At 44.8% G+C, this 10,911-nt stretch overlaps 1 protein-coding gene across 1 annotated transcript in view; it reads right to left on the minus strand.

Annotated features, from left to right (window-relative positions):
* Positions 1–10,911, minus strand: part of LOC132126955 (multiple epidermal growth factor-like domains protein 10) — a 135,456-nt gene that overhangs the window by 69,000 nt on the left and 55,545 nt on the right. Inside the window, exons 6-7 of the mRNA XM_059538579.1 lie at positions 10,513–10,633; positions 9,370–9,506 (exon numbers count right to left, since the gene is read on the minus strand). Of these exons, the coding sequence (XP_059394562.1) occupies positions 9,370–9,506; positions 10,513–10,633 (258 nt within the window). The remainder of the gene's footprint in view (positions 1–9,369; positions 9,507–10,512; positions 10,634–10,911) is intronic.

Genomic DNA, 10,911 nt, shown 5'->3' on the forward strand with positions numbered 1-10,911 from the left:
TGATGACAAAAGGACACATACTTGCATCATATGCATACACTTTCAGATCACACTAGTCTACTTTATATAAAACATTGCAGTCTTTGATTTTCACTGTTTATTCAGAAGGCATGTTTTCAGGAGGCACATTTTCAAACAACCAAAAAAGCAAATAGGCCTACTCAATATTGCACATTGTAGCACTGTACATTGCAGTAAGATGAATTCAGATAAAGCAAAAAATAAATAAAATAATATAAAAAACACTATACTGTAAACACAGAAAATCATGGCAATTGTGCATTCGTGGGCTCATGGATCCCGCCGTCTGTTGGCCTCATCGACATCGCAAGCAATGTCTTCTCCCGCTAGGCACAGGGGAAAATATCCCCTTGCATGTGGAAAGCATCCATGGATTGCTGTCACCTGAATGTCATCACAGGTCTGTTCCATTGCCTGCAGAAGAGACATGCGGGCATGTGAGTGTCTCTCTGCCCAGCTTCCCTCACAGTCAGGCCATGGTTGATGACATGGTCCACCAAAGTTGCTCTTACAGTTTTTCTCGATTGCTAAGACACATTTCTTTTAAGCTGCTCTCCTTTTCTCTAAACTGTGAACACAAAACCCAATTTTCAAGCTACATTCACAAAACCTCAGACTCTTCTTGCAAAACCAAACTTTCACCTCAAAACAGTTCAATCTGTGCTCAAAACTGAACTATGTTGTCAAATCGTGCCCCAGGTCAATCAAAATTAAAAACACTACTGAACAGTCACTAAACACTACGTAGAAAAATAGAAAACAATGCTCATGACATGAAGCTGGAGAAATAAATGTTTATTGTTCACTGTAGGCTAAATGCATGTTGCAAAACAAAACAAAAAAAACTGTGCATTTAGCACTTGTACAAAAAGACAAAACAGAAATCTTATGCGTGTGCCACTTGTGTACAGTAAGCTGATGTAAAAGTATAGTACAAAAATATACAAATAAGTGCATTACTCACAGCATCATGTCTCCGTACAGGGTCAGGCCACAGTACTTCATCCACATCACAGGCCACATTTTGTCTGGCTGAGCAATGGGGAAAAAAACCCTGGCATGCCGTCTCCAGGCTTGGCATGCCTCCACACCTATGTCACCACAGGCAAGTCCCATGGCTTGCAGGAGATTTACCCTGGTGTAAGGTTGGCTATTCATATACCTTCCACCGCCATGAGGAGAAGAATTCCTCAATGGGGTTTAGGAAAGGGGAGTACGGTGGAAGGCAAAGATTGATAAAACCTTGGTTCATATTGAACCACTCTCTAACCTGGGCTCTGTGAAAACTCACATTGTCCCAAACAACAACATAGATGGGATGCTCATCCTATTGCCCTAACAGAGCATCTCGCATGTGATTGAGGAAAATGAGGAGCTGGTGAGTGTTGTAGGGCCCCAGGTTGGCATTATGGTGGACAACCCCATGATTGCTGATGGCAGCACATAATGTGACATTGCCACCACGCTGCCCAGGAACACCAACAATGGCCCAATGGCCAATCACATTACGGCCTCTCCTTCTCCTTTTGGTCAGATTTAATATATATATTTAGTATATAGTATGTCATACAGTAATTGCTGTCAACATTTACACACTGTACTATAATGTCAAAAAAAGGTAATTACCTCACCTCTTCTCTAAATCTTCGGATTATGGTGAACACCGTGAATATACTGATGTTTGGTTGTGCCCTTTGTCCAGCCTCCCATATGCTCATACCATGGACAAGAACATGGTCAATCACAGTAGCTCTGAATTCATCAGATATTACTGTTCTTTGTCTTCGCTGACCACCTCGACCACCTCGACCTCCTCTCACACAAACTCTTCCTCTCAGATTTCTATCCATTGTAGGGCCTCACAAACCAGTGCTCTATGAACTGGCTTACTGTATATGTTCCCTCACATCATTAGCCACAAGTGTGATCAATTTTGAGTTGTTGTGTTCAAATGGTGACATCTGTGCTTTAATTGTGTTTGACTTTTGTCACCTGTGCTCACCATTATGTAGCACGGGTGCATCACAATGAAAATGTGTTGGCAAGTTGTGTCTAAACAGGTGAAAAGTGCTTATGGTTTTGCCAAAAGAGTGATTGATTCAATCAGTGGGTTCAGGCAACTGAGCATTTGGTTCAGACAATAGGATTTAGTGTTTTAGCAATTGAGAAAAACTGTATATCATCAGAAATAGGGGTCCGTGCATGGCCTCTTCCTCCTCCTCTTCCCCTTCCTCCTCTTCCTCTTGCTCTCCCTCCATCCATGCTTGCAAAGTTCTTGAAATGGCTAAACTGAGGGCTTTTTGTAGCTGGCTGATTGGTGTTCAGTTTTGCAAATAAGTGCCTTAAGTTGTGTATTTGAGTGGTAGCAATTACCCGATGTGTATTGTATTTTGGATATATGTGTTTTCCAAATGGCACTCTGAGATTTCATTTTTGAACGAAGTCTCTTATGTATGAAATAGAGTGTAGTATGCAGGACCAAATGTGTTGCATAAAGGAGTAAGTGTGTTGCAGAATTGCAACTAGAGTGCAAAGCAGCGCTTTTGTTTAAGGTATGGGTACATGTGTTTGAGGTATGGTAACAAAAGCTTCAAGTTGTGTTACTTTAGTCTAAGCATGGATCTATAGTGTTCAAGCAAGGGGCAAAAACTGTAATATAGTAACACTATTCAATATTTTCTGTTACAGACAGTTCTGGATTTTGATGCCGCCGAACTGTCACATGAGTGTGGATGAGGCAGGCTTCAATCTGGCCAAAACCAGGCATCAGGGCCGTAACGTAGTTGTACAAAGGGCTGTTGTAAATGTCCCTGGGCGGCGGGGGGGAAATATCACCTTGTGTGCTGCAATTAGTGTCCAAGGAGTCCTGCATCACCATGCCACTCTAGGTCCCTACAATACAGGACAGATCATTGCATTTCTAGATGCACTACATGCAGACCACAGCAGCCCATGTTTGTTGTCATCTGGGATAATGTTTAAGCTGGGCTACTCTGGTCCGTAAGCATTTCACACTTTTATACAAGCCCCCTTACAGACCCTTTCTAAATGCAATCGAGGAATTCTTTTCAGCTGAATGACTCTTCTGCAAGCAATGGAAGAGGCATGCAGAGACACTGAGGTGGGATCAATCCAAGGGAGGATTCAGCACACAAGGCCATATTTTTCCCAATGCCTAGCCCACGAGGACATCACCTGTGATGTTGAGGAGGTCTTGTGGCAAGATCCGAACAGAAGGCAGGATCCATAAGCCGCTCCCCCACCAGCCTGCACCACACACACACACACACACACACACACAAAACAAGTATATGTTTTTCCCCCAATAGCAGTTTATCCAGTAATTGTTTAATTCCCTTTCGAGGGAACTTCGAACTGCATCCTCTAGGGGGCGTTTTAGGGAACACCTCGTCGTGACCCGTGTCTGAAGCATACATTGAAAAAACATCAACTTGTTGGCTGGCGACAGCCTCCGACGTCACTACCGGCGCAACTATAAATCAGCACCGGGAGAGCCCGTCATTATCTTCTTCATCTTCACAGACTGTTTTGTTTGAAGCGTGCATCTGAAATTGAGACGGCGGTTTGAGAAGTTCAGGGAGACGAAGGTGCGCTCTGCTGCTTTCAGATCCTTCGTTCCACGAAGGTCCAGGTTTGAGCCCGAACAACATAGGGGTCCTGGCCTGTCTCGATCTGAGGATCAAAGATGGGCACAGAAGTATCTACATTTTATTGTATCTACATTTTATATTTGATCTAGATTTTTTAGGCTTTAATGTTAATGTTATCTGTATGCACCGGGTCTGAGAGTAACGCAATTTCGATTCTCTGTATGTAGGTACTCTACATCTGAAAATTGACAATAAAGCAGACTTGAACTTGAACTTGATCTTGTTGCTAGTGTCGCAACTCGCGCTCCTCCCCCACCTGCGGGCAGGGGTATGATCTAGACGAGGCAGCGTTCTCGTCCGAATCGGAGTGTTACCGAGGTATCTACTCGTTCCCTTTGGGGATTTTTAACCCTCTGGAGTCTAAGAGGTTATCAGGAGAAAATGGCCTCATAACGTGTATATGCGTTAATCGACTTCAGAGGGTTAACTTCTGCTTTTATCCTCCCCTTCCTAATTCCCCTGTAACCACCAGATCTCCACCTGATCGAGGTTAGGTGGAAACCTCTCGCATAACAGTCTCCTATGCTGGACCTATAATGTTTTTATGGTTCTATGTTCATAGCAACCACCTGACTGATGGTCCAGACAAAAAGGAGGCGCCCCTTGAGTGGGGCTCCAGCGCAGGAGGGTGGGTGAGTAAATGTAACCCTCTCTGTATATACTTATGTGTATTCAATTGCTGGTGGTTACGTGTTTACTAATAAACTCTCTGAGTTTCCTTTGCAGTGCTCAGTTACAGTGTTTACTAAACATTCACCAGCAGCAGCCATCCGACTTCATGTTCCGGTATTAGGCGGCTGAGATCACAGGTTTCTGAGGGAGCCTCCTTGATAATCAGGCCTGGCACAGCACTGCAGGGAATTTCATGGATGTCCGGCCAGGTCACCCCGAGGGGTCTCCTGGCCGCTTAGGGGTGCTGTCGCATCTACCGGGAAGTGGAGGTGGCAGTTAAAGAAGTCTTCTTGTATATGCTGCCTCAGGTGATGCTCCCCTCGCCCGAGGTTTGTAAAATTGAGCTTGCCTCCCCTGTGAGATTCAACACCTCTGCGATGCTTAGGACCCTTTAAGTACACACGCTAAGCTTTGTGTACTTTCTCAAAACCACATTGTGGTCAGTATGCACGTGAACACTTTGCGCACTTTCTAAAAATCCACAAGTGGTAAGTTTGCATGCAAGACTCTGCAAACTTTCTGAAATCTTGAGATGAGATGAGATGATTAGACCTTGGTTTCTTGGGCTCCTTTCAGCCAGTGAGTATTTGTTTATACACCTCAAGCATCGCTTCCCTCAACATGAGGGGCTATTTGGGTGATTCTCGTGGTAATTTAGCAGCGCTCCCCTTTTTCCAAAAAAGGGTCGCCTATGAGCGTGCTACTCTGAGCTCGGAGTTCTCCTCTCGTATGAGACTGAGTTCTCTGTTTTTTCCCCAGAGCGCTCCAGTATTGTTTCCATAGATCGAGTTGATGACTCTCAATCATACTGTTTTGAGATACACTATTCCATCTATGAGCTGCTCTATCGGAGTGCCACGAGAGCCCCTCCTTAGAACAGTATTTGAAAATCCATGCTATGGTAAGTGTGCACATGAAGTCTTTGCACACTTTCTGAAATCCACACTGTGGTAAGTTCGCACGCTAGTATTCTGCGTTCTTTCTAAAAATCCTATATGGTGAGGGCTTCGCGCGGTTGCTTCATGCCCTTTCTTGAGTTGGTAAAAGCCCCTTTCATCTTGGGTGCCACTCCACCTGTGTATCCTCGGATACCCATCTAAACAGGTTGTTGCTACTAGAGAACTGTTGAGACAGCTCTTTCAGCAAGCTTATGCGTAAGCTAGCGGTAGCCCCTGTGTGACAGGCAAAGACTTGGTACAAACGCTGGTCTTTAGCCGTATCCCTTTAAAGGAATCTTTCCTGATTACAAGCCTCCAGCTCTACCCTGGGCCGAGGCCCTAACAATTAAGTTGGGTATGTTGCTTAGGCCTTTTGGCCATAAGGGGTACTGTCACAAACAGCCGTCTAAACGTCCCAGGGTCAACTCCCATGGAAATGGTAGAGTTGGTACTTAGTGCTCGCCATGATTCTGGCCGGCACTCCCCTCAGCATGGCGGCGTGGGTATACTGTTCCCCAAAGTGCCCCCTAGAGGACGCAGTTCGAAGTTCCCTCGAAAGGGAACTGTCTCAGGTTACGTATGTAACCATGGTTCCCTGAGTAGGGAACGAGACACTGCGTCCTCTAGCTCCCTGCCATGCTTCGGACGCAAGCTTCAGATGACGAAGATAATGACAATGAGACAATCCTCAGCTCTAGAGCTTCTTCTACTAGGAGGCTGTATGGAATGAAATGTATGGCTCCTCAGTCGATCACTTTGCAGGCTTTCTTTAGGCCTCTTGAGTTGTTGGAGTAGGTAAGCCTTAACCTGCTATGTTCGGTGCATGCTTTGAGGGTCTATGTCCAGCACTCAGGACAACGGCATAGATCCTCTTAGCTCTAAATATGATTTGATGGTTGCAATAGAGTACTGTGGTCACCAAGCAGTGTATTTCGCAGGGGATTACAGATGCTATTACCCTCTCCTATGAGTGTCAGGAACACAACTGGACACAGATGCAGGTTACAGTGTGAGAACAATTTATTCAAAAAGTCCAAAAGAAAAAACTCCCTCCAACGAACAGAAACTGGCCGGGAAATAAGGGAAAAATGTCCAACAGAAAAATAAGAGACTTCAATGTCCTTGCGTAAACTCCCGGCAGGGGGCGCCCAACGGCGCGGCCGCGTAGAGAGCGGAGAGGGGAGGAAGACACGAGATAGCCCATAACGGAGCAAACCAAAACACTTCTGAGGAATGCAGGTGCCCAGTCTAGGAAATGAGGGAGGGGAAAAAATAGAAAACAAAACAAAACCAGTAGCAGCAGACAATGGCACGACAGAACAAGACTAGACAGAATGGCTACACATGGACTATAGTCGAACAACGATCTGGCACCGATTGGCGCGACAGATGGGAATAAATAGAGCAAGAGATGAACAGACATTGAATTCAGGTGAGTGGAGTCAAACAATTAGAAGTGGAAACTGTAGTAATGAGGGGGAGGGAGGAACGCCACAGATAGGTGCAAGACGAACGATCAAAACCAAAACAAAACACCATGTGCACACGAAATGCAGACATATACAAAAACACACACACACTGAAGAACAGGGTGATCAGACAGCGGACATGACAATGAGGTGTGGTTTGGATTCGCCTCTAAGGGTTATGGCCTGCCTCCCAAAGCCCTTGCTAGAGGTGCACTCTTACAGGATGTTTGTGCTGCGACACAGGATGGTCCTCTCAACACACATTGGTCAGATTCTACAGTATGGATGCAGATTTGATTAGATTAGAGTTCTTCAGAGCAAATTCATTTACAGTCTGCCTTCAGCAAGCATCTGTGCTCATACACAGTCTTGTGTGCAGGCTTACTGCTTATAGTTCCCATAGAGTCAACATCATGACACATAGTTGAGTTCCACTGGAAAGGGAAAGTCCTAGGTTATGTATGTAGCAGGCGATGCCTGTGAGACTTTTTCAGACAAAGTGCAGTTTGTCTGGAGTGCATTTCTGAATTCTATTTATGGACTCTTTGACGTGCTAGGGAACATCTGGACATCCATATGACTAGCCAATTGGTTTATTGTGTTTAGACACTGACTCTTGCAGAAGTGTTCCCATAGCATCAACCCCTCTACTGGATCGCAAGCAGAATTAAACAATTAAATTAAAAGAATTTAAAATAACATAGCCATTCATCAAAAGTGTTGAGATGAGATTTTGTGCCATCTATCGTCAAAGGATAATTAAAGTTGGCAAATATGTGCCAGCCGTTGAAAATCGACTAACGAGTAACAGCCTTAGCTAGCAAATACTGTATCATACACAAAGCATAAAAATTTTCCTTTTAGTTATTGAAGGTCATATTAGAAAAGTATTTAATAATTTATTTTTGCTACTTTTTTGCAAATGCCCTTATACTTTAAGTTCAATATCTCCATTCAGTGATTATCTTCCCAAACATTTATCATAAACCAGCACATTAGACTTGGAATTCTCTCAGATGCACAGAGAACTGAATGATAAAAAAATGAAAAAAAAAAAAGCTATGGAATCAATAAATGTCATCAAATTATTGGAGAACATTGGATTCTTGTAGAAGTGTTCCACTTGTAAAATGCAATTCGTCATTCTTCACATAAGTAACATTAAAACTATGAAAATAATGCACAGTAACAGCTGCTTTGAGTTGTCCGTTATTGTACAGTCTGAGCTTGGGATCAAACCAGCAGCAGCAGATGAGAGACGTTGATTCAGAGACTACTTTTCTGTTCAGCATCCCACAAAAATCCTCCTGCATACAGAGACTCACTCTCTTCAACTCTTAACCACTTAGTTAAACACACACAAACACGCACTCTGGTGGACTCCTCCCTGTGGCTGTTAAGCGATTATTTTCCAGCCAGTAGGGTGTGGTGAAATCAGGGGAAACCGGAGGTAACAGTGACGTCTGGTGAAGCCAAAGCTCTTATTAAGTCATAAAAATGCACTTTCATTTCTATTTCTGCAGTTTAAATACATGCTGCTCAGCCGCTCATACTGCAATTACAGCTACACATTCTGCTGCTGCTGCTGGATGAAACACCAGGAGAAATGGCTGCATAACTTAAGGCCGGGACACAGCAAGCCGACTTCAAAGAACTAGCGGCGATGAAAGCGAAATGTGTTGTCACCTCGCGTCGGCAGTGTCGGACCTAAAAGCTGTGCTCGAAAGGCCAGGACACACTAAGCCGTCGGTCGGGCTAGTTTGTTTGGTGTGTTCCACTTGTAGGCTCTCATCTGGCTTTGTGTGAAAACATTTCTATACGTTTGGACCATGAAAGGCAGTGGTTTGAGAGTCACTCTCCTCTTCACGCAGCCTACAGGGTGCAGGCAGCAGCTTTCCTTATCAGTCTAGGCTGCATTTCCCAAAAGCATCGCAAGCCTCAGTTGATCATAGTTCCATTGGTGACAATAGGTGTACGATGTACTTGAGTTTACGATGCTTTTGAAAAATGCAGCCCTGGTCTCCAGCTTTAATCTCCGCACTTCAGGGCACCTCTACAACTTCACCAACAATACACTTCAAAGAACATCTGCTTGAGTTCGTGGAGTGTATGAAGTGTAGAAATATCATCTAAACCATGGGTCTCAGAAAATAACACAAAACCAGCTTCTCCATGCTCTTCATGATGCAAGAGCTCATTGCTACAGGTCTGTCACCAAACACGATGTTTTCCAGAGCACTGAGACTGCCTGCAGCGCTGGAGCTCAGCTGATCAGCACGGGCACCCTCTTATGATCCTCTGTGAGTCTAGACGGGGTCGTCTCAGCAGTGCCAGTGCTAATCCAGGAGGTGTGTTTAAATTCAACACAAAGCTATCATGTGACTTAAGGATGCTTGAATATTGTGCACAAGTCAAGTAGATGTAAGTCAGGGTAGCACCATATTTCATTTCTGACAGGAGTGAACATGAGACTATAAGGGACAGATGTACAGAGTGTTCAATGGGTTGTTCTGTTGTTTAGCACCATGTCAGCTGTTCAGCCATTCATACTGCAAGGTGTTAGAGCATGCTGTCTCATAGTGCGGTGTGTGTACTGACCTCCCTCCTGTGTATCCTGCGCTACACATGCACTGCCCAGTGGATGCAGAACAGCTTCCTCCATTATGACACTGACACTCCTGTGAGCAGTTCTTCCCAAAGCGTCCTGCAGGACACGGCTGCCCGCACACTGTTCCCTGAAAACACACTTCTGTCACAACACAGTATTCTCTGATGCAAAGACAAACAATGTGTACAAATTAGACAAAAACCTTTTAAAGGGGTCATAATTTGAGAAGCCAAAATTTCCTTGATCTTTTGACATATAAGAGGTCATTGTTCTATAAAAACATCATGTAAGTTTCAGAACTCAAAACTTTCTCGTTAGTCTAAAAACAGCTCGTATTGAAGCCAGTCTGTCAAAATGACAGCTTGTGGAGTGTGCGACTATGATGTAGTAGTGTGGATAAGCACCGCCTCCGCAGAAGATCAATGCCTGCTTCTACATCCCTGCCTCTTTAGTCCCCCCGACCGATTCTAAATCACTGCCTGTTTAGTCCCACCCACCAACTCCACATCACTGTCTATTTAGCCCCACCCAACAATTCTACACCACTGTCTGTTTAGCTCCGCCCACCAATTCTTCCGCCACTGTCTGTGTAGCCCCACCCACTGATTCTATGCCACTGTCTGTATAGCCCCACCCACCAATTCTACAGCACTACCTGTTTAACCTGCCCACTGATTATATGCCACTGTCTGTTTAGCCCCACCCACCGATTCCTGCCGCTGTCTGTTTAGCCCCGCCCAATGAGTCTACACCACTGCCTGTTTAGCCCCGCCCACCGATTCTACTCCACTGTCTGTTTAGCCCCACCCACCGATTCCTGTCGCTGACTGTTTAGCCCCGCCCACTTATTATATGCCACCGTCTGTTTAGCCCCACCCACAGATTCTACTCCACTGTCTGTTTAGCCCAAACCCACCGATTCCTGCCACTCTCTGTATAGCCCCACCCACCGAGTCTACAGCACTGTCTGTTTAGCCCCGCCCTCAGATTCTACAGCACTGTCTGTTTAGCCCCGCCTACCAGTTTGTGCCTGTAGTGTAAATAATGGAAGAGGCTAGTGCACAGGTCGACGCAGAATCAAACAACTTCAGAATTCTTGATCACTTCCAGACTTGTGTCTTGCGCAGACCTACCATCCAGCCGACGGGGCAGGAGCATTCTCCAGTCACATGATGACACACGCCGCCGTTCTGACAGGGACAGCGCTCCTCACACTGCCGGCCGTGTTTCCCTGGAGGACACAGCTCCTCGCAGCTGCAGCAGACAGCAGACACAGAGTCAGACTCACACCGCTGCAGGCTTCCTTTCACAGCCACTTCTGAGTTAGTCTTAGTTTTTATCTTAACGAAAATGATTAATAGTTTAAGTCTAGTTTTAGTCTACAAAAAGTCTGCATTTTTGTCAACTTTTAGTCATTACTTTTACTCAAACTGTACTTACCAACATTTATTTTGGTAGCTATTTTATATGTCATTTTCAAACAAAAGTAGTCATTATTTCTTCTCTCTTTAGACCAAATCATTTAAGCTTAT

This window comes from Carassius carassius, chromosome 45 (assembly GCF_963082965.1).
Source record: "Carassius carassius chromosome 45, fCarCar2.1, whole genome shotgun sequence".
Lineage (NCBI taxonomy): Eukaryota > Metazoa > Chordata > Actinopteri > Cypriniformes > Cyprinidae > Carassius > Carassius carassius.